This window comes from Ctenopharyngodon idella, chromosome 10 (assembly GCF_019924925.1).
Source record: "Ctenopharyngodon idella isolate HZGC_01 chromosome 10, HZGC01, whole genome shotgun sequence".
In the NCBI taxonomy this organism is placed as follows: domain Eukaryota; kingdom Metazoa; phylum Chordata; class Actinopteri; order Cypriniformes; family Xenocyprididae; genus Ctenopharyngodon; species Ctenopharyngodon idella.
Genome location: NC_067229.1, coordinates 41,895,239 through 41,919,400, shown reverse-complemented (window position 1 = coordinate 41,919,400; position 24,162 = coordinate 41,895,239). Strand labels below are relative to the sequence as shown.

Genomic DNA, 24,162 nt, shown 5'->3' with positions numbered 1-24,162 from the left:
CAATTTACCAAAATGAAGTTTTGGGCTCCTCTCGCTCTTTTGTTTCGTGAATCTGAGAGAGAAATGAACTCTGGGTAATCAGGGTTATTGTGACAGCTTAATCAAGAAACCCCAGCTGGGTCTCTGACTTGAATCAATACGCTGAGCAGACAGGAAAAATGTAGTAATTGCTCTGGGCTTTAGTGCTTACTAAATGCCCAAATGTACTGTAATTATCAGCTAGAAAAATGTCTCTGTCCAGGGGCCTCCTAATCTCGTTTTGGCCCTGTGATTAGCCGAGGGGAAAGGAGAGTTTTATACAAAACCTTTGCACTGTGGCGCTGGGCATGTAAACGGCAGACAGGGCCCAGAATTAACATTCGCCAAGTGCCGAATGGGCTTTGCAAAATAAAAAAAGTATTCATGAGTTGAATAGAAACTTCATTAGGAAATGCAGCATAATGCATAGTTTAAAAATGAACCTGAATCTCACTGATGCAAATGACATGAATATTCAAATCAAACTACTGAAACATGTTCTAACAACTTTTTCCTTAGTGGAAACATTGTAACATAGAACGCTGCAATTACAATAAAGTTGAAATATAAAATTGTAATTATGTTAAATGTCGCAATTGTGAAATAGTTATTTGGTGAAATATAAAATCATACTGTGAAATATTAAGTCATATATAACATCATATAGTGATATATAGTCACAATTGTCTGATACTGTATAAAGTTATATTGTGATACATAAGGTTATATTGGGGGAAATAACATCAAATTGTGAGATCTAGTTGCAATTGTGAGAAATGAAGACGCAATTATGAGAAATGAAGTCGCAATTACAAGAAATGAAGTCGCAATTACGAGAAAATTAAGTCTCAATTATGAGAAATGAAGTCGCGATTACAAGAAATGAAGTCTCGATTACGAGAAATGAAGTCTCAATTACGAGAAATGAAGTCTCAATTACGAGAAATGAAGTCGCAGTTACGAGAAATGAAGTCTCAATTACAAGAAATGAAGTCGCAATTACGAGAAATGAAGTCTCAATTCCGAAAAATGGAGCCGCAATTATGAAAAAATGAAGTCTCAATTCCGAAAAAAATGAAGTCTCAATTACGAAAAATGAAGTCGCAATTACGAGAAATGAAGTCGCAATTACGAGAAATGAAGTCGCAATTACAAGAAATGAAGTCGCAATTACGAGAAATGAAGTCGCAATTACAAGAAATGAAGTCGCAATTATAAGAAATGAAGTCGCAATTACGAGAAATGAAGTCGCATTTATGAGAAATGAAGTCGCAGTTACGAGAAATGAAGTCGCAGTTACGAGAAATGAAGTCGCAATTACGAGAAATGAAGTCGCAATTATAAGAAATGAAGTCGCATTTACGAGAAATGAAGTCGCAGTTACGAGAAATGAAGTCGCAATCACGAGAAATGAAGTCGCAATTACAAGAAATGAAGTCGTGATTCCAAGAAATGAAGTCGTGATTCCAAGAAATGAAGTCTCTATTACAAGAAATGAAGTTGCAATTTTGAGGGAAAAAAGTCATATTTTGAGATATAACGTATATTAAGATAAATTGTAGTAGCAATTGTGAGCTATAAAATCACAATTATGAGAAATTTAGTCGCATTTGTGAGATACAGTCATATTGTGAAACTAAGTCATACTGTGAATATACAGTTTAGTTTTTTACTCTAAGGCAGAAACAAGCGTGTTCTTGACTTGTACAAACCTGTGCTGTAAAGAATGAACAGCTAAATCATCACATTGTCATGGGGACTCAATATATTTTTTGCAAAAAAAAAAAAAAACAGTTTAATGCCCAGTCTGAAATATTAATAACACCTGCTTTTAGAGCAAAAAAAAAAAAAAAAAAGAGTACAGAAAGATGCCCAACCTCTTTTAGTAACACAGCAGAGAAGGTCAGTGGTGTTTCTCAGAGAAAGTACAAACGATGCAAAATTGGAGATCTAGAGAGACACAACGAAAAGAAAAAGACAGAGGGAGGTAGAACCGTGTCTCAGAGGAGAGTTTTTTGTGAACCAATTCAAACAATGGCCCTTTAGTTGTCAGGGGCCAGAGCCCCCTTTAGTGCTGTAATCTAGATGGGCCCTTTCAGATGGATCGAGTTCTCAAGACCTTTCCGCATGAGAGAGACAGTGTCAGTGTCACGGTGAGGGCTGATGGTCGTCTGGACAGTTTGGGGACTGTACGGCAGAGAATAACCAGTGAGAGTGTGTCCTGTAGGCCTACACAGGGGTCAGCAGTTTTTTTGTAATGTACACTGTGTGAACTAGACATGACACAGTGTGTGTGTCGTTGCAGGCAGTAGAGGAGCTTTTGGAGTCATTGGAATTGGAGAAGAGCAGCTATCACATGGGTCTGAGCAGGGTGAGTACACACAAACACACATTTCTGTTCAATTCATCACTTTAGAAGCATCAAAGGATGCAAGTGAGTCAAATTTTGAGTCATAAGCGGCGGGTGATATTACGACTGTGTGCGTTTTTTTTTGTCCGCTACTGCGTGGTCCGTTGGCTGGATGCAAGAAACTCTCATCTCAGCATGAGCTGCTTTGTTTGTTTGTGTCTTTCCTAGTTCTTCATGGCGTCCTAATCAGTGTGAACAGACGCTGGCGCTCAACAGTTTAATCCCATCAGCTGGAAAATCACGGCAAGCCAAAAAGACCCCTAAAAAAAGCGTCGTGTGTAAACAAGCCCCGCCTGGCGCGTTCCCCGAAGAATGGAGATTTATTGGACCGTATTATAAGTTAGAATAGTTAGTCATTATTTTGTGGCAGCTGCAATTGGCGTAAAGGTTTGCAAAGGCTGAACTGCGCTCAGAAATTGATTACAATGTCAGGAGCCTTTCACGAAGGATTCGAGCATCCAAACAACTCTACCAACATCTCCTGTCAGTTCGGCTCGATTTGTGCTCTTACGATTATTGGCAATAAAAAATAAACCAAATATGCATTAAATGGACATTGATTTACTTGGTTCGTTCCGATTGTTGGTGAGATGTTCTGTTATTGGATATGGCACTAGATGAAATACTGTAGTTGCATGAGCGTAATGACAATTAGTGATTTCAGATTTTTTTTATTTTTGCTCCCTTCAGACCCTCAGGCCTTGTTTATATCTTGTTCAACATCGATCTCAGATGAGATGTTTACACCTGGCATCAACATGCTTCTCTGCATGTCTTGTGATCAAATTTCATGCATCAGATCAGACAGATTCTGTCATCATTTACTCACCATCATGTTGTTCCAAACCTGTATGCATTTCTTTCTTCTGTTGAACACAAAAGGAGATATTTTGAAGAATGTTGGCAACCAAACAGTTTCGGTTCCCATTGACTTTCATTGTTTGTTTGTTGTTGTTTTTTGTTTTGCTCATACAATAGAAGTCAATGGGAACTAAAACTGTTTACTTACTAACATTCTTTTGTATTTTTCTTCTTTTGGAACGGCATGAGGGTGAGTAAATGATGGCAATTTTCATTTTTGAGTGTACTATCCCTTTAAATATATGTTAAATACTGATAATATTAATTTATTTGAATAAGTAGAGGAAAATGATACTGAAGTGTATAAAAAAGGCTCATTTTCCAACTCCCCTAGAGTTAAACAGTTGAGTTTTACCGTTTTCGAATCCATTCAGCCGATCTCCGGGTCTGGCGGTACCACTTTTAGCATAGCTTAGCATAGTTCATTGAATCTGATTAGACCGTTAGCATCTCGCTCAAAAATGACCTATTTTTCCTATTTAAAACTTGACTCTTCTGTAGTTACATTGTGTACTAAGACCGACGGAAAATGAAAAGTTGCAATTTTCTAGGCCAATATGGCTAGGAACTATACTCTCATTCCAGCGTAATAATCAAGGAACTTTGCTGCCGTACCATGGCGTACAATGATATTGCGCAGCGTCTCTCACAAATGTCTCAATGGTTGCAAGGCACGCTCCCTGTGCAAGCAGGGGGTCACAGGCGCTGCGTAATATCATTGCTCCTGCTGCACCCATGGTACGGCAGCAAAGTTCCTTGATTATTACGCCGGAATGAGAGTATAGTTCCTAGACATATCGGCCTAGAAAATCGCAACTTTTCATTTTCCGTCGGTCTTAGTAAACGATGTAACTACAGAAGTGTCAAGTTTTAAATAGAAAAAATATCGAAACTCTTTGGTCATTTTTGAGCGAGATGCTAACGGTCTAATCAGATTCAATGAACTATGCTAAGCTATGCTAAAAGTGGTACCGCCAGACCCGGAGATCGACTGAATGGATTCGAAAACGGTAAAACTCAACTGTTTAACTCTAGGGGAGTTGGAAAATGAGCCTATTTTCAAAAAAAGTGGAGTGTTCCTTTAAGGACCATCATAATATGCACTTTTAACATGCTGTCTTTGCTGTTGTCACAATTATGTTGGTGTGTGTGTTAGGTGTTCTTCAGGGCTGGAACAGTGGCTAAACTAGAGGCACAGAGGGATGAACACACCAGACAGAACATCACGCTGTTCCAGGCCGCCTGCAGGGGCTTTCTGTCTCGGCAGGCCTTCAAAAAGAGGAGGGTAAAGTCAATTTTCCGTTTTGCTTCAGTCCTGTGCTGAAATTGCAATGTCAATCAGTCTGAATCTCAACATTTATTTCTCCAACAAAAATCAAAGGTTTGGTGTGGGTAAGATTTTTTTGAACAAGAAATCTCTTATGCTCTCGTTTTACTGTTTTTACAGTAAAAAAACAGTAATTGTGAAATATTATTACAATTTTAAAATAACATTTTTTTTTTCTATTTTAATATATTTTAAAATTGTATTTATTCCTGTGGTGGCAAATCCATTACTCCAGAACATATTTTTACTGGTTGATGTTGTAAATATAATGGTCTATTCACTTACAACTTACTACCATATAGTATTAAGCAGGTTATCATTTATGAAGGAGGCTAAATAAATGTATTTAGTTACCACATGTAGTACACTATGGGTTCAAGTGTACTATAAGTGGTAACTAAATACATTTTTTAAATACAGAGCTAGTATATTAAAAGCACATTTTAGTTCATATTTCATGGTGTCTCAAAATAGCACAGTTGAGTACACTTAGATGTTCTTAAGATTATCTTAAGAAGTACTAAAGAAGAATTTTTAGTATATTAAGTACAAAATTAGTGCACGAAAATAGAGCACTTTAAGTACATTACAGAAATGTACTTTTTTTTTTCACCTGGGTCATCCTCATATCATTCACACTCACTCACACACACTCATGTCAGTCAATAGGACACTTTATGTAATGAAAACGAATGAAGACCGGGGCTGTCAAGCTGCAAAATGACAAAAACGCAGCACAAAAGATTTAAATTATGTGCTATAATATAATATAAACAACTTGAGGGCGAGTGAATGTAGACAGAATTTAAATTTTTGTGTGAACAGTCCCTTTAAATAAATAAAAACCCCTCTCTATCTCACAGATCCAGGATTTGGCCATCCGTTGCGTCCAAAAGAACATTAAGAAGAATCATGGCGTGAAGGACTGGCCTTGGTGGAAGCTTTTCACCACAGTACGACCTCTTGTTGAGGTTCAGCTCACCGAAGAACAGATTCGAGGAAAAGACGTGAGTCTTTTTCATATTATTCTTTTTTTCATGTCCCGGTTTGCTCACTATGTAAAGCTTCTTTCAACTTAAAGTAGAGCACAAAGGTTTACCTATGTGTGTGGATGCGTTTGCCTTAAAGATGACATGATCTGAGGGCTTTTGTTGCATCAGCATTAGAGCTGAGGTATCTCTTTGATTCCTGAAGCTGTCATCTCAATCTGAGCTCAAAGCAGTTCCAACATTGTTGTCTGGCCCCTTCCTGAACTCACCTGAAAGCAGAAAGATCTTGCCTGATCAAAAAATAAATAAAAAAAAAACATCAGATCATACAATATTAACCTAACAAACCTCAGGCCAAAGATTGTTTTGTTCTTATCTAAATATTCAATATTGTTTTGTGCTTGAGATTTTGCTGGCATTTTGACTCATAGGAGGAGATCATGTATCTGAAGTTGAAGCTGGAGAAGGTTGAAAAGGAAAGAAACGAGCTTCGGCTGTCCTCGGATCGTTTGGAGAGCAGAGTAAGACATGCAAGCTTCTTATTTGACTTCAACAGGCAAAGCAGGGCCTCATTTTTACTGTATTGAGAAAACCAGAGAGAAATTGAGAAAGCAAAGGGGATTATTTTTGAGTTAGGTAGGCTGAGTTTCCCCACAAGGATAGACAATAAATGTAGTAAGTGTTGTTTTAAATAAAATGTAAAAATGCAGCAAGGTTTCTGTGACTAGTAGGTTTAAGTTGAGGAGATAATATATGAGTAGAAGTCAATGGAAAGCCTCCACCATATTAGAGAAACAAACGCATATGTGTGTTTATATAGATTACGGAGTTGACGGCAGAGCTTTCAGATGAGAGGAATTCTGCAGAGTCTACATCCCAGCTGCTGGAGACAGAGACGAGCGAGAGATTGCGTCTGGAGAAGGACATGAAGGATATGCAGGTACATGTACTCCATGCTTCAGGAGGACAGATGCTACTAAGTTAACTGTAAATTTAGCTTAGTGAGTAGCATAGTTTTCCAGTAATGAGCTTTTTCCAGTGGTATAATTTACAAAACACTGCATCTTTATATTTTTTTATGTGCAGTTTTACTTCCAAGCAAACTGAGTCAATAATCAAACACATTTATCTAAAATGCCTCTTACATGTAGTGTTGGGAAGTCTGATTCATATTAATAAATTGGTTTATTGAGACCAATAAGAATTTGGATTTTAATCATAGAAATTGTAAAGATTTAAATTTAACCAGAAAAAAAAGACAAAAATACAACCTTTTTATGTCTTATTTTATTTATTTATTTATTTGGGTAAAATAATTGATTAAAAAAATGTATTAAAATAATAATAATCTAACTTTGTTTTGGAGGTCTCCTACAATAGATTTACATGCATCAAAGGTAAAAAAATACTTAAATTTTCTCAAAATGTACATTTACATATCACCTAATTTTTCAAAGAGTCTGAAAACGGTTTGTTTGAAGATTCAGTCTCTCTAAGCCCCTCCTTTCTGCGAGCCTACTCCGCTCTGATTGGTCGGATGGCCCAGTCTGTTGTGATTGGTCTACCGCTTACAGTGTGTCAGAAACGAAACGCCTATTACCATATCTAAATTTCAGCTCCGGAAGCTTCCTCGGCACTTGATACACAGTGATACAAACAGTAACAATGGCGTCGGTTTTACCGTATCAATATGTAATATATATGCAAAGTGGATTTGCAGTGCTGAAAACAGCGTCAACAACATAAACCAACACAAACAACCTTCATTAGCAGAAGTGTAACTAAGTACTTTTTTATAAGTGTAGCTTTACTGTAGTTGAAATGCTTTAGATTATGAATAGTTTGTGTCATGGATTAACTGGAAGTTGTGGTGAAAGACTGTTGGAGAGCTTTACTATATCAATTTATAGTTGATAAACTTTCTTTTATAATCTGAGGAGGTTTTGGTAGGAGTCTGTTTTATGAGTGGGCCGCTTTTTCTGAAACTTAGGTGAAGTTTGACAATGTGAAGAAACAGATGGAGTCCATGGAGATGGAGATCATGGAGGCCAGACTCCTCCGAGCATCAGAACTCAACGGCGAGATGGACAACGATGACGATTCTGGTAAAACACAAAACAACAATCTAGATGACCAATCAGATAGAAGCTGAAGCTGACTACAGAAATGCTTAATTTTGATGAGAACATATACAGTTTTTTGAGAGTAGGAGAGTAGGAGTGGTTTCCTTGGCTGCTGGGACCGAAAGAGGACCAGTTTGTTCAAAAACTGCTCAACACACACACACACACACACACACACACACACAAAAAACAACAACAACAAAATCAGCTCAACAAAACAGCACAACTCAGGGAAAATTTTTCTGTCTCTGTGTGTTTGTGCACATCAGGAGGTGAATGGAGGTTAAAATATGAACGTGCCATCAGAGACACAGAATTCACAAAGAAAAAACTTCAGCAGGAGATGGATGACAAGCTGGAGACAGAACAACAGAACAAGAGACACCTGGAGAGAAAAGTTAGTATAGCACAGTAAATACACACACACACACACGGTGCACAAACTAGGTTTGCCAAACAGACTACACACAGTGTGAAATGTATCTGAATTCAAACTCTGTTACAATAACACTCTGAAGATGGAAACCAGTAACACTTCAGAATCTTAAGAATTTATAAACTTCACTTTCCTGTCTCTCTCTCTCTGTGTAGTTAGCGGATTTACAGGCTGACCAGGAGGAGTCCCAGCGATCTGTCCAGCAGCTGAAGAAGAAATGCCAGCGGCTGGCAGCTGAACTGCAAGACACCAAACTGCACCTGGAAAATCAAGAGGGACGCAACCATGAGCTGGAGAGAAAACAGAGGAAGTAAGAGCCAATCACACACATACACACTCATACTGGTTTCCATATTTTATGAGGACTTCTCATAGACATAATGATTTTTATACCGTACAAACTGTATATTCTATCCCCCTACACTAACCCTACCCCTAAATCTACCCATCACAGAAACATTTCTGCATTTTTAGATTTTCAAAACATGTAATTTAGTATGATTTATAAGCTGTTGTCCTCATGGGGACCAAAAAATATATCCCCATAAGGTAAAAATGTATTGGTATTACTATCCTTGTGGGGACATTTGGTCCCCATAACATTGGAAATACCAGGTACACACACAGATTTTCAAAAAAACATAATATGATTTATAAGCTGTTTTTCTCCTGGGGACTAAACAATGTCCAAATGGCATTTTGTCCCCACAACGTACAGTATGGTTTACCAGGACACACACACACACACACACACACACACACACACACTCACACTCTCAGTTTGTGTTTTCAGTCTCCTGCCTGGTCACCTGCTGGGGTTTGATTATAGAGATTTTGGTTTGATTATTGTTTACTCTGTGGTTGTTTCAGACATTTTTTTTTTTTACGGTTTGATTGTTTGGGCTGTTTTTTTTTATCATTTGAATGTTTGAGCTGTCTGTTTACTTTTTGTTTCTTTGTTTACCATTTAATTGAGCGGTTAAGCGGTTTATTTACTTTCTGAGTAGTTGGGCTGTTCATTTAATGTTTGGGCTGTTTGTTTACTTATCGTTTAATCATACGTTTGTTTAATCATACAGTTTGTTTAAAAAGTAAACAATTTATGTTAAACAATTAATTGTTTAAGCTGTTCGATTACTGTATGATTGTTTGGGCTCTTTACTCTTTGATTGTTTATTTACTGTCTGATTACTGTCTTTTGTTTGTCGTTTAGTTATTTAAACAGTTTTTACTGTCTTAATTACTTTTGTTTGGCGTTTAGTTGTTTAAGCTGTTTTTCTAACTTTTGTTTGTTGTTTAGTTAAAGCTTTTAATTTATAGTCTGATTACTGTCTTTTGTTTGTTGTTTAGATTTTAAGCAGTTTGTTTAATGTCTAATCACTCTTTTGTTTGTTGTTTTGTTTAAAGCTGTTATTTTCTGTTTGATTACTGTTTTTTTGTTTGTCATTTAGTTGTATAAGCACTGTCTCCTCACTGTCTTTTGTAGTTGTTTAGTTGTTTAAGCTGTTCGGTTACTGTGGTTGAAATTACATTGCTCAATGCTTGTCTATCTTCTGAATTTCTGGCAGGTTTGATGTGGAGAAGAACCAGGTTCAAGAGGAACTACAGAAGGAGAGGAACCTGCGGGAGAAACTGGCCCGAGAAAGAGATATGATGACGGGCGAGATGTTTACAGTCAGACAACAGCTACAGGTGAGAACTAAGATTGAAAAGTGTGTGCCGCTCTCTCTAGTGTCCTTAAGCAAATCGCTTAACTTCAGGTTTCTGTAATAATTTTATGGCAAGTTGCTTTGGATAAAAACATCAGCTAATGATTTATAATTTTAAAAATAGGAGAAGGACACAGAGCTGTGTACGGTCAGTGTGAAGGTAGAGCGGCTGGAATCCGAGCTCCAGGATCTCTCCTCTCAGGAGTCCAAAGACGAGGCTTCACTTGCAAAGGTTAAGAAGCAACTGCGTGACCTGGAAGCAAAGGTCAAAGATCAAGAGGAGGAGCTTGATGAACAGGCTGGAACCATTCAGATGCTGGAGCAGGTACAAGCTAAAAAATGGCCAATTAAAAGGTGGATAGCGACTCCAAAAAAAGTAAAATAGAAATAATTAAAAAACAGAAAAGCTAGTTTAAGATATTAATAAATAATATAATAGTATTAGTGCTGTCAAATCGATTAATTGCAATTAATCGCATCTAACATAAAAGTTTGTTTACATAATATATGCGTGTATATTATTATATATTATGTATATATATTATATATATTATTATATTGACAGTTTGACACACACAGACATATATATAATAAATATAAATGTAATGATATATATACACATATATTATGTAAACACAAACTTTTATGTAAGATGCAATTAATTGCGATTGACAGCCCAAAATAGTATAAATAATACAAAAATAACATTGTTCAGCGCATAATTTCTTTATAGCTTGGAAAAGTGCAACTTGTTTTGCAGAGGATAATATCAGCTTAACCTCATCTAATCTCTGTGTGTGTGTGTGTGATTTAGGCTAAACTCCGTTTGGAAATGGAGATGGAGAGATTGAAACAAACACACTCTAAAGAGCTTGACAGTAAAGATGAGGAGGTGGAGGAGATCAGACTGTCCTGCAGTAAGAAGGTAAACACACAGGATCTGAACACTCTAATTAACTCAATTTGAGACCTCCATGTTTCCTAATGGCTCTTTTGCTATGTATGTGTAGCTGAAGCAGATGGAGGTGCAGTTAGAGGAGGAATATGACGATAAACAGAGAGTTCTGAGAGAAAAGAGAGATCTGGAGTCCAAACTGATGACGGCACAGGAACAGGTACAGACACAACACAACACAAATATTGCAGACAGCATACAACACTACACTCAACAAAGAATAACACAGTATTACACCATATAACAGGTTGGCCAGAAGGATGTAGAGACAGAGAAACGTCTCAGGAAGGACCTGAAGCGCACAAAAGTTCTTTTAGCTGATGCTCAGATTATGCTGGACCACCTGAAGACTAACGTGCCCAGTAAGAGAGAGATCGCCGCACTCAAAAATAAGGTAGAATCACAATCAGCGCTGTAGAAATTACAATTTATATCCTTCACTGGATTGATAGATCGAATAGGGCTAATTTCTTCATATGAGCAAACGAGTGCGTATGTTGTATCTGGTTTAGTTGGAGGAGTCCGAGTTTGCCTGCACAGCCTCAGTTAAAGCACGCAAGTCCATGGAGTTGGAAATTGAAGACCTTCATATCCAGATGGATGACATCACCAAAGCCAAGATGTCTGTGAGTTGAATTCTGTTTTATTTGGAAACAGTTCATTGTTCATAAACAGGACAAGATTTCATCATTTAATCATCCGTTTGTTCAATCATACAGTTTGTTTATTCATACCGTAAGGATTTATTGTTTGACCTGTTTATTTACTGCATGATTGTTTGTTTACTGTTTGTTCTTAGTTTTGTCATTTAGTTGTTTAAGCTGTTTGTTTACTTTTTGATTGTTTGGGCTGTTCGTTTGTTGTTTGATTCTTTAGGTTAGTTGTTTACTGTTTGATTTTGTAAGTTTTTTTGTTCATTTTGTTTAAACAGTCTTCATATACAACATTTATCACCTTTTCAACCACATTTTCAGATGTTTCACAAGTTTCATTTAGTTCCTCCAGTTATTGAGCAGTTAAAGGGGCTATATGTACACTGTAGAAAAAAAAAAATCCACGTAAAATAATACGGTGGTTGCCAGAACTTTACCGTAAAAAACACGGTAGCAACGTTTTAGGTTTTACGGGACAGCACTTAGTTTACTGTCTATTTTACAGTTCAAAACCATATAGTTTAAAGGTTTATATTGTTATAATTACGGTTCATAATTGTTTATTTTACACACTGTAAAAAAATATGTTAAATTTATGGTAAAAAAAAGCCTATTTTGGTAACATTTCACTAACATGAAATTTTACAAATGCAATAAACATTAATTTAACAACATTAGATGTAACATAAAAACCCTAATGTACATAGCTGATTAGAAAAAGAAAAACTAAGAAGAAACAGAGTTATTTCAACGAAAATACATCAAATGTGAGGTGTCACACAGGGAATTGTGGGAATGCCAATTTTCACTGTAAATTATACAATGATGTTATTTTTACTTCCAAAAACTGTAAATTTAATGGTATTTTACTGTAAAATTACATTAAATGAACCATTAGATCTATTACAGCTATTCACCGTATATAGCACAAAGACTTTCTGTAAACCATTTAACTGTTTTTCACCGTAGCATTCTTACAGTCTTTTACCGTAAAATCACTGTCATTTTTTACAGTGTCGAATTCAGAAATGCTCGTTATTAGTGACACCGGTGGCCTTTAAGTGAACTGCAGCCACCAACTTTTTGCTCATGCTCGCACTCACGTACATGTAACATACAAGTGACTGAACGTGATTCAAGCCCCGATATACTGAGTTCTTTTTCGTTCTTTGCTTAGAAATAAAAAGAAGTTGGAAATACCTTTGCAGCGATATACAGTTAACGGACATCCATATGCCATACACAATGCTGAGAGCGATGGTTAGATAATTCTGCAAATATGTGCTACGCGCTTTCCTCTCAATAACATAATAAACACAAAACAAAAATGACAGCGGTAAGAAAACAGCAGTTAAGAAAGCATCTGATCAGAGCGATGTGGATATGTTTGCACCAGCTCTCCAATTCACCAGCATCATGTCGACAGATGAAGTCATTAAAATTACACGGTTATGATAGTTTGAATCGGAAAGTATGTTTGAGACTATAGACTATATAGATCTGAGAACGTAAGACTATAGTTTGAATGAATCCCTTTTCTTTGATTGACAAATTGACATTACACTACAGAATAGCTCTTTCGGCATTATCCTGAACATTAATCATTCATTTAATGTGTCACTGAACGGAAAAGAGGCTCTCGCGAGCATGCGTAGATGTCACATCCTTTGGATTTTCCCAGCGAAACCAGCCCGAGTCCTTCACATAAAAATCAGCCTATAGGCTTTTATAGTCAACCTTGGACGTCGGGGAAGGTCTTGTTTTTTTAAGTTTCATTACAAGATGTTCACACAAAAGGCAATTAATACCTGACAATTCTTACATATAGCCCCTTTAACTGCATGAAATTGATTGATTAGTCATTATAGACCACAAATTCATCAGAGATTGTGCCATTCAAAACATGTTTTCCTACATTAGAAAACTAAAATTTTGTCCAACAGATCTGTCAGAGCTTTTGTCAGGCAATATGTTTGTTTTGAGCAATATGTCATCTTTTGAATTGAATAGAGCAGAATAAATATATCATGTTTCACTCAAACTGCTGGATAGAGACAAATAAAGAGCATGTAGTTATTTTCCTGCTCAGGCTGATGGAAAAACCATTTTGAAAAAATGTATTCCAGTAGAAAAAACTTTAACCTCTTTAAACTCTGATAAAGAATCATGGTGTCCTAACCAAGCACAACATGATAAAGCGTTGTTAATGTTAATATGAGTTTTTGTCCTAACAGACTGACTGTGACAGGCAACAAGACATTTTTACAGTTGCTTGGTTTTTATTCCTGCAGTGTCTTGCCATCTGGCCCCGCCCACAGTAAAATCTTATTGGTCCAAATCCTGTTCCACATGGAATTTTAAACATCAAATATGTTCTGATTGGCTGTGATTTTGTCACTTCACATTTCACCTCGCTGAGGACAGAAAAAAGGGTGGAGATGAAATGAAAATCAGTGCAGCTTTACTCTTCTCTGATTACTCTTTCTGAATCTTTCTACATTTGAGAGCACTCACTTCCTCCCTAATCACACTACAGGCTCTTTCAAGAACCCCAAAATATGTTACTCAGAATTAAATGGTTCAGTTGGGGCTTGGGGTGTACATTTGTTTTATTTTTCATGAGGAAGAGCAGATGATGTCAAATAGGAGAGTTTAAGGATATAATCTCCTCGTCACTGCCTTAACCAGAAATATGCAATTACTGTGTGTGTAATGACTGTGTTTTAGTCCCACTCTCGTTCTTACTCTAAAATGGCAGAAGCATAGTTGTTAAAACGTCACAGTGCTGCTGTGGCTGTATTTCGGCAAGCATTCTGTTATTAGGGCCCGAGCACCGATGGTGTGAGGACCCTATTGTAATTGCTCGGTCAATTCTTCTTCTTCTCCGAAATGAATCGCATTTTTGAGGGCCTAAACATGCTCGAAAACTCATGAAGCTTTGCATAAGCGTCAGAAGTGGTGAAAATTTACGTCTGATATGGGTTTCAGAATTAGGTGTGGCAAAATGGCTCGATAGCACCACCTACAAAATTTCAATTAAGCGCCCTTCGCGCCACGTTTCACGTACAGGTATGAAATTCAGTAGACACATGTAACAGCTCAGTACCTACAAAAAAGCCCCTGGGAGCAAAATCTGTAAACCCAACAGGAAGTAAGATATTTTGAATGAACATTTATGCAATTTGCCATTTCCAGATGTCGTACTTTAACAAACTCCTCCTAGAGCTTCAATCAGATCAAGGTCATATTTGGTCAGTCTAATCTAAAGGTCTTCACAACGTTAAATGAACGTTCCACTGAAGGGCGTGTCTGTGGCGGCCTGACAAAATTCGATGTTTCGCCATGAAACAGGAAGTTGTTATAGCTCAGGCATACAATGTCGGATCTGCCCCAAACTTCACATGTTTTATTAGAGTCCTGGCCTGAAGATATCTACATGACAATATTCAGTTACAGTTATAGCACCACCTGTGGGTAACAGAAAATGACATGTTTTACACTGTGATTAACTCCTCATAGACATTTAAACAGAACTACATCATATATGGTCAGTGTAATCTTAAGGCCTTAGTGATGTTAAATTGTGAAGATCTTAAGTTTTCGTTGAAGGGCATGTCCGTGGCGGCCTGACAAAGTCTGATGTTTCGCCATGAACGATGAAGCTGTTGTAAGTCTGGCATACAATGTCCGATCTGCCCCAAACTTCACGTGTGTGATAAGAGTCCTGGCCTAAAGACATCTATATGACAATATTCAGTTGCTGGCAACAGGAAATGGCATGCTTTACACTGTAATTCACTCCCAGAAACACATTTCAGTATGCCACACATATGTTAGTATGTTAATGCCAAACACACTAGAAACACGTTAAATCATGCAACACTTGGCTAAGTGCTACATGGCAATATTCAGTTACAGTCAAAGCGCCACCTGTTGGCAGCAGGAAGTGTGGCACTTTGAAATGACTTTGCCATATTTCCCTTGCATTTACTCACTTACATGCATGTCACCCACGGTTCACTGTTTTCCTAAGGCCAACGGGTGGTGGTGAGTCCGGGTGCGAGGGCCCTTTCGTTGCTGCTTGCAGCTTTAAATAAAAGTAATGTTTTTTTGGTCAAAAAGATTGTTTTGCTCTGAAAGGGTCACACACAGCAGGGAAAAACACAGATAATAATAAAATACAACTGTTAGATGTAGCTAAATAAATAGGTTTGGTCATTTTTAAAAGGGCTGAAAAAACATATAATTTGTTGTTGATGTCAAAAGCTGTGTAAACAATCAGACTCTCCTGTATTTTGGTGCAGGATTTATTTATCTGTCACATGGTAGAAGCTGTCAATTCAGACAATTCCAACATTGACAGGTTGTGTTTTCTCATCCTTGAAAACCGGTGAATAAAACTATTCAAGGTACTTATCCACCCCTGTCTGTTCTGTCTACCTCAGTTGGAGGAGCAGATAAGTCGTTTGCAGAGAGAGAAGAATGACCTGCAGTCTCGCTTTGAGGAGGATCAGGAGGACATGAACGAACTCATGAAGAAACACAAAGCTGCAGTGGCTCAGGTGACCTCACATCCTGTATTACAGGATGTATTTTCAAAATTGATAATATTCAGAAATGTTTCTTGAGCTTCAAATCAGCATATTAGAATGATTTCTGAAGAATCATGTGACTAAAGACTTGAGTAATGATGCTGAAAATTCAGCTTTGCCATCACAGGTATAAATTACAATAAATATAGAAAATTTGTTATTTTAAAATGTAGTAATAATTCACAATATTACTGTTTTTACAGTATTTTTGATCAAATAAATGCAGCCTTGGAGAACGCAAGAGACGTAGATATATCAACATATCGGCCTATAAAATATTTAAGAAACTATATCACAGATTAAGAGTTAAAATTAACTCTTTGTGTTACATATGTTTTAGTCTACAAGAGATCTGGCACAGATCAGTGACCTGCAGACCCAGGTGGAGGAGGCCATGAAGGAAAAACAAGAGATCCAGGACAAGGTATCAAAAAAAATCCCCAAATACACAGATGCTCTCTTCATTTTTACAGTTGTTGTGCATGAAATTGACCCCTATTCCCTTATTCACTCTATTCCTTTAGTATATAGTGGATTTATAGATGATTAGCGGCCCATGCAGTGAAAGAACTGTGGTGGGTCGGTCACATGTGGTCTTGAACGTGACCTCAGTGTGTGTTTTTATTCTTTTTGGCAGCTTCACTCCCTGCAGTCACAGCTTGAATTTCAGGAACAGTCTATGGTGGAGAAATCGCTGGTCAGCCGCCAGGAAGCCAAAATACGTGAACTGGAGACCAAACTAGAATATGAGAGGACCCAGACCAAACGTCTGGAGGTGAGTCATGTGTACGGTTTGACAAATACAGTTCATTCATAGCAAGACACTGAACCAGGGCTATAGTTTCTGCATTTTAGTTGTAAATAAGTTTTAATGTTTTATTTAATTTCGGTATAGTTTTAGTTTTCACTCATAACAGAGCACAACAAATGATTCCATGCATAATTCGTTTAGTGAATTGGGTGCTAAAACAACGTCCACAGCACATGCAAATTAACAACACAATCAATTCATTTACAGTTCATTTCTTTTTAAGAGCTCTTATCTTTGGCTTATGTTCGTCCTCCAGTCTCTTGTAACACGGCTGAAGGAGAACCTGGAGAAGATGACTGAGGAACGAGACCAGCGTGTTGTCAGCGAAAACCGGGAGAAGGATCAGAACAAGCGCATGCAGCGACAGATCCGGGACATAAAGGAGGAGATGACTGAACTGTCTAAGAAAGAAACAGAAGCCAGCCGCAAAAAACATGAGCTGGTGAGTTCCAGAGCGTCCCTGCTGGATGGAGATTGCCTTAGTATCACTATAGCGACTATAATGAAGAGAATCTGCCACAATGCTGTCTTTTCTGAAGCTATAAAATGTTTTCTATAAAACCGTGGTAATTTTTCATAACTTTGATTGGTTGGACCTTTAACAGGAAATGGATATTGAAAGTCTGGAAGCAGCAAATCAGAGCTTACAAGCAGATCTGAAGTTGGCCTTTAAGCGGATTGGTGACCTGCAGGCCGCTATGGAAGATGAAATGGAGACGGATGATGATGACGACATCATCAACAGGTATGAGGATTATTCTCCTGTCAGTATCGCTGTTCCCTTGGCAACATTTCTCTGAAGCTGATCAGGATGACCACTGCATGTTACGATCATTGACATGCACTTTTTTCAGTTCTTTTGCTTTTCTTTTTCTTCTTTTGTTTCCTGTCTCCAATTTTTTGGGAATGGATCAACAATTTACTTATTTTCTCTTTTTTCTCCTTTTCATTTTCCTATTTCTCCTCTTTTTTTAATTTTTATTTTTGCCAGTTTACAAGACATGGTGACAAAGTATCAGAAAAGAAAGAACAAAACGTGAGGATACTAAATGGTCTTTGTTTCTCATCTGTTGTTGGTTTGAGTTTGTAATTATATTCATTTTAAGAGCATGTGAAAATGCTGTTGTATTAATCTGCGTCTTACATGGCAAGAATTATTTTCAGCTGAAATGGAATCATTAGTCCAATAAGTCATTTAATACAGCAGCATTTTCCTGTCTTTATGAGCATGTGCTGTACATGTTTAACACTATCATTATTGCTCATCTGATTTTACCCATAACACCAGCCATCTTTTCATCAGAGTCATGGAAAACATGGAAATAAATATATATATATATATATATTATATATATATATATATATATTAGGGCTGTTCAACGATAATCGTGATTACCGTATCCAAAATAAGAGTCTGTATTTACGTAATATATGTGTGTTTGTTCTGTGTATAATTATTATGTACATATATAAATAAACACACATTCATGTATATATTTAAGAAAAATATCTTATATTTATATTAAAAAAGTGTATATTTATATATAATATAAATATAAAAATAAATATATATATTTATACATACATGCATATATTTCTTAAATATATACATGTATGTGTGTGTATTTATATATACATAATAATTATACACAGAACAAACACACATATATTAAGTAAACACAGACTCTTATTTTGGATTATTATTATTTGGATTTTATATATATATATATATATATATATATGGAAATTATTGTATAGTGAATAGATTTTTTTTCTAGTTATGCTCAGCTCTGAAATATTTAATCTAGAAATTGCTCTTTGTGAGTGCAATCTTTATAAAATATTGTAATAAAAATTATCCAATTGGGAAAGTCATGGAAATGGCATTAACGTCAGGTAAATTGGTAATTTGTCAAAAGATGTTGGAATCCTGTACATTAGGCTTCTATATATACTGAAAAACACAAAGAAACTGTTGTTAAATGAATCCCACTGAACCCTTTGAGTTTTCATTCTGAATATCTAAATGAATGCGTTAAATTTTCACTTCCAGAGCGAATTATGATTCAGCATAAAGTTTCCCAGGTGCTCTATGAATTCCTAGTGCATCTTGCTACTTAACTGTGTTTAGCACATTGTGATGTGTTTATGTGTGTTGTTGTGCAAGTGTAACTGCTTGGATTCGGGAAGGGGGGAATCCGCTGCATTCGGCTGATTTGCTGTAATTGGGTGGAACTGCGATACGCAACCAATAGAAGCAGATTGTCACAGTCGATTAGCATCAGAATGTGAGCTGTGTGTGTGCTTAAGCTTTAAATTGTGTGTGACAGTAAGTTGAAATTCTCCACAAACAGCTGCAGCCTAAACCCACTGCACTCATGCCATCCCTGATTGTGTGTTTGGGCAATTTATGCTTGTATAAGGTTTTTGTGTATATTCTGAAAGGTAGAGCCTGATATGAACAGTAATATTAACTGCAAAGGCTCATGCTAGTGATATGACATGTGCCACTGCGTTCACAGATCTCCACAGACAGAATGCAGTAAGAGATCTGAATTCAAAGTATGATGTGAATGGTTTCTCTTTCTCTCCCATCTTCCAAAATAGAGGCAGTTATTGTGGGATGGATTGAAATCCTCTTCTCCCAGATTTATTTTATTGAAACCACTTGTTGTGGCACTAACAACTAACTGAAGTATCCTAACCTTCTTGTCTTGACCAGCCGAACTGACCTTTATGTCAGCTGCTATATCTGATTGAGCTTCTCTTGTTGGCAGTGGAGATGAATCAGATATGGACTCTGAGGTGGAGGACCGCGTGGATGGGGTGAAGTCATTGCTCTCCAAAAGCAAAGGATCCACTAAGACGCTCTCTGATGAGGGCACCCAGAAGACCACCAGGTCAGTATGGAACCCCTTTAGTTGCATATTAGAGTTTTGTTTCAAGGTTTGAGATCATTTTACGAGGCCTCGGAGTTGGAAAAATTAAACCACATTTAATGATGTTGAGGAACTAGGGACTAAATGATGAGTTTGTTTACATTTAATGTATGTTTTTACTTTGGAAGTACAAGTTAATATTTTGATGAGTTGATCATTTAAAAGCTTTAAATTAAATGGTAACCCATACTTGGAAGCGATTGCTCAAGGGCACCTCAGTCATTTTCTGCCAGTATTGAGAATCAAACCTGCAACCTTGGGGTTACCAGTCTGACTCTCTAACCATTAGGCCATGACTGCTCCTATTCTGACCAGAATGATCCCGGTATAGGCGGCTTTTGTATCTAAATTTACAGGATAAGAACATTGGGGACACTACTGATGTGGTTTAACAGAGAACCAGCCAAGACTTGCATATGTCCTCTCCATCTGTGAGAAGTACTAATAAGCTCAAGAGAGCATTTCATGATGTTGGATTCACGACTGTCTCACCAGGAACTGCTGTTACTGTTCTTTTCCTCAGTAGTATTAGTATGGAGATGTTACATAACTGCCATTAGGAGTTTAATCCTTTTAAGTTTATTCCTGGGGTTGGTGTAAAATATGCTCCTAAATTACCTCTCAAATCTCTTTCGTTCTTTGAATTCATGTTTATCTCTGTCACGGGTATCATCCTGTTTCATTCATTGATCATCTGCAATTCTGCCGCTTTTAATGTGTTTTCTGTCCGTCTCAGACACCCCAATGCCGCTAATGCTGATGTGAAAGATATAAAAGAAGTGAAAGAGGGAAAAGAGGGGAAGGAGGAAGTAAGAAAAGACTCAGACGAGAGCCGTCCAGTGTCTGTGATGAGCTCGCTTAGCTACAGGAAACGCTCCCATCAGAAGGATTGGAACGGAGGTGCAGGGGATGAGAGTTCCCTCTTCAGCGCACTTCGGGAGCAACCGGATATGCCTGACCGATTGTCGTTACGCAAAGCTAAAAGCAAATCCGCCGACAGGCCTCAGACTGGTGATGACCTGGATGACCGGGGTTCAGTGATCTCCCAGGCTTACTCAGAGGCTGCCAGCAGGGCCAGGAAAGGCCTAGACCGTCGCTGGACCAAGAGCAGTCCAGAATTTGACAAGGAGTCCACGGTGTCCTCAGTGGCTCCCAGTCGAGCTTCCACCCGCCGCGGGATGGACCAAGATGATGATGCTCGGTCTGGTGTGAGCAGCTTCAGCTTAAGACGTAGTACTTCTTGGATAGATGACAGCCGCAGCGATTACGGGTCAACGAGTACCAGTCTGAAGCAACGATCTAGAAGTCGGAGTCCTGGGAGCACCAGCGTCGGCTCTCGAATCTCCCTGGCCCACAGCACCCGACTTAGTGAGTTTGGAGTTCGTTTGAATAATGATGATGTTGATGAAGATGATGATGTTGATTCTGTGAGTGTGGCTGCATACAGTCCACGCTCAGTGGGCCGTAGTCTGTCTACTCCTGCCCAACTACGCTCCTCCGAGAACCCACTGGATGTCTCTGATGTTAAACCTGTGAGCCACCGCAACTACCTGGACCCTGAGCTAGAAAAAGCCATCAATGAAGTCCTGAGCTTCAAGCCAATCAAATTCAAACGTCGTAGCTTAGAAGACTCAGATGAAGATGAAGAGGAGAAAGGTGGTGGTGCAGGAGAGGAAGAAGACCGGAAGAGCATCAAGAGTTTGCTGCAAGACAAGGACGATGAAGGTCTGGGCCACAGCGGGTCCAGTTTGAGACGCTCCGCTTCAGGTTCTGCTGTAGATTCTGGACGCTCTGGAAGCTCGTTAAGTTCCTTCAGCTCCAAGAGCAGCAAGAAAAAGAACAAGAAGAAGAGCAGGCGCTCTGAGTCCGACAGCTCCTCCAATGAGGGTCACACTCGGCGGCGTTCCAGACAGAAAGAAAAGAGAGGATCCAGAAGCTCAAGGAAGAAAGAATCTGGATCGTCCAAATCAGAATCTGAGTCTGAGTCATCATCTTCAAGCTCTGCATCAACCGTTTCGTATCGCAGCTCGAACAGCGTGAAGAGGACCCCGGGTAAGAAAACCTCCGATAGGGGTCTGGAAAGTGATGAAGAACGACCCCCCAGCAAAAAAGAAGTTAAGAAACAGAAGAAGAAGGTGGACAGCCTGGTAATGAAGTATATTTACAAGCCTGACAGTGAATAAGGATCATTATCAGGTGACTTTGGATGGGCCAGACTAAGAATTGACGTCTCTCCAAACGCATGATGTGTTCTGCTATGTGTTAAACTCTAAACAGTGTTCACATTTTAATAACCTCAGTCAAGAAATGAAATCTAATGACCTCCTTTGTGCCACTGGATGGAAAAGCATGCCCTGACATTGAAGCTTAAGCATGGTTTTAAGGTTATAACAATGTCACAGCCAGATTCAAAGTGTGCCCACATACAGTAGAGTACTAACACTCGAATGCTTACCTTGATTTCGCCAAGTAGGACATGTTCCTTGTTGGTTCTGGAACAAAATTTTATCAATCAGAACTTTGCGGTAGGTTAGGCTTAGCGATGATCTTGGAGCTTGTAGAACCTAATGAACCATATCATTATCAACATTTTAATTTTAGGGATAAAATTAATTTTAGGGGTAGCCAATAGCCTCGTGGGCAGCATGTGCCGACATATAGCACAGTTGCACTTCGGGCGTCCCAAGTTCGAGTCCCGGCTTGCGGACCTTTCCCGATCCTGCTATCGATCTGTGCATTGCATTGAGCACATCTGACCTCTCGCAAGGAACAGGTCTGCACTGAGTGTGTGGCTGTAACCTTCTCTTGATCTTCTGCTTATTTCCTGTTTCTAAAAAATCTTTTGTCTTTTTTTCCTCCAGCCCCCCTCTCTACAGACCTGCACTCAGTGCAACACGATGAAGACAACACTGAACCAGAGAAAGACACTAAACAAACTGGAAGAACTGTCCGTTAAAGACAGCAATGGTGACAGCCAACCATCCGAAAGCGCCGCATAGATTTGATCTGCTGCTCACATGCACTGAAAAACGCCTCTGTTTACCTCTCATCTACCCTAGTACTAACTCACTTCGGCCAGTTCATCACCGCTGGTGTCCATATACCGTGTGTTTTACAGTATTTTTTCTGCAGCTGTGTGGCACATGTATTTATTTAGATCTCACGACTCTATCAACAACCACTCAAAGAAAATGAAGTAATATATTGTGGAAAGGAATGAGAATCTTTATTTAATGTGTGTTTATTTTGTATGGTTAGAGCAGTGGTTCTCAACCCTGGTCCTGACACCCACAACACTGCACATTTTGTATGTCTCCCTAATAAAATACACCTGATTCAGGTCATCAGATCATTAGTAGAGACCTGAACTGGGTGTGTCAGACAAAATGTGCAGTGTTGGGGGGGGTAAGAGTGGGTTAGAGTGACTGCTTTATGACATATTTTGCCTTGAATTTGCTTGAGTGAACTGTTTAGCAGAGCTTTACTGTAGTTTGCAGTTAATGAAATAGGGTGTTTATCTTTCTCTCCTTTGTTTCTTTACGAGCTGATGAGCTTCTGTTAACCAGAGTAAGTTAATTTAGCACTGGTTTTCTTAATGGCAGCATTTTCATCTTAAACGTCTTCATGATGAGTTTATATTCACTTGGGGTGCATCATGTTTGGGCCTTAAATGACATTTAAGTTAATATAATAATTTAGTACTATATAATTTAGCTCTGCCAAAATTGATTATTGATGGGAGTCTAAAAATTTCTGAAGTTGTGTCTGTGGGTATGTGTGGTGTGTGCATGTGAAGTGTGTGTGTGTCCTCCCGTTTTTCTATGCATTAAATAAGACTTTTATTATGAAAATACATGCAAACGAGACTTTTTGTCTGTGCAGTGGCTAATGCAGTAACAGCAAAATGATATATAAGAGCAATATATATATGCAAGAAAGAGTTTTGCATTTGTTTTATTGTAAATAAAAGATGTTGATCCATTTTCATGACTGTGAACTTGATTTCTGACAGACTAAAGAGTGTCAGTTAGGGTACAGATTCAGCCCTTATACCTGGAAGTACCATAGAGACAGATGATTCAGCCAGCTCTTGCCATTTTTTGTGTGAACTACAACAGACAGTTAATGAACGGAATACAGGCAGTTTGTAGGCAGCTGAGGCTGAGATAAAGGTTTAGCTGGTTACCTTTAGTAGGTTAAGTCTGTGCTGTGTCCGTAATCACATACTCTCTTGAGTATGTACTTATTTTGAAGTAATTCACAAATGCTAAAAAAGTATGTTCTAAATAGTATGAATGTGTGTAGCATGAATGTAATTTGGACATACCACATCCGCCAT

General features: G+C 38.1%; 1 protein-coding gene across 4 annotated transcripts in view; it reads left to right on the top strand.

Annotated features, from left to right (window-relative positions):
* Window positions 1-23,806, top strand: part of myo18aa (myosin XVIIIAa) — a 51,835-nt gene extending 28,029 nt beyond the window's left edge. For 2 of the 4 annotated variants that reach the window (XM_051909873.1, XM_051909872.1), the window contains exons 21-43: window positions 2,324-2,389; window positions 4,446-4,574; window positions 5,480-5,623; window positions 6,037-6,126; window positions 6,426-6,545; window positions 7,596-7,710; window positions 7,998-8,125; window positions 8,320-8,474; window positions 9,733-9,856; window positions 9,998-10,198; window positions 10,688-10,798; window positions 10,884-10,988; window positions 11,076-11,222; window positions 11,341-11,454; window positions 15,927-16,043; window positions 16,414-16,497; window positions 16,711-16,848; window positions 17,141-17,326; window positions 17,490-17,629; window positions 17,876-17,920; window positions 19,662-19,784; window positions 20,560-22,019; window positions 22,685-23,806. In XM_051909873.1, the coding sequence (XP_051765833.1) occupies window positions 2,324-2,389; window positions 4,446-4,574; window positions 5,480-5,623; window positions 6,037-6,126; window positions 6,426-6,545; window positions 7,596-7,710; window positions 7,998-8,125; window positions 8,320-8,474; window positions 9,733-9,856; window positions 9,998-10,198; window positions 10,688-10,798; window positions 10,884-10,988; window positions 11,076-11,222; window positions 11,341-11,454; window positions 15,927-16,043; window positions 16,414-16,497; window positions 16,711-16,848; window positions 17,141-17,326; window positions 17,490-17,629; window positions 17,876-17,920; window positions 19,662-19,784; window positions 20,560-22,006 (4,029 nt within the window). In that variant the 3' untranslated portion in view covers window positions 22,007-22,019; window positions 22,685-23,806. The remainder of the gene's footprint in view (window positions 1-2,323; window positions 2,390-4,445; window positions 4,575-5,479; window positions 5,624-6,036; window positions 6,127-6,425; window positions 6,546-7,595; window positions 7,711-7,997; window positions 8,126-8,319; window positions 8,475-9,732; window positions 9,857-9,997; window positions 10,199-10,687; window positions 10,799-10,883; window positions 10,989-11,075; window positions 11,223-11,340; window positions 11,455-15,926; window positions 16,044-16,413; window positions 16,498-16,710; window positions 16,849-17,140; window positions 17,327-17,489; window positions 17,630-17,875; window positions 17,921-19,661; window positions 19,785-20,559; window positions 22,020-22,684) is intronic. The other 2 variants (XM_051909874.1, XM_051909875.1) reach the window with 2 other exon arrangements.
* The last annotated feature ends 356 nt before the right edge of the window (window positions 23,807-24,162 follow it).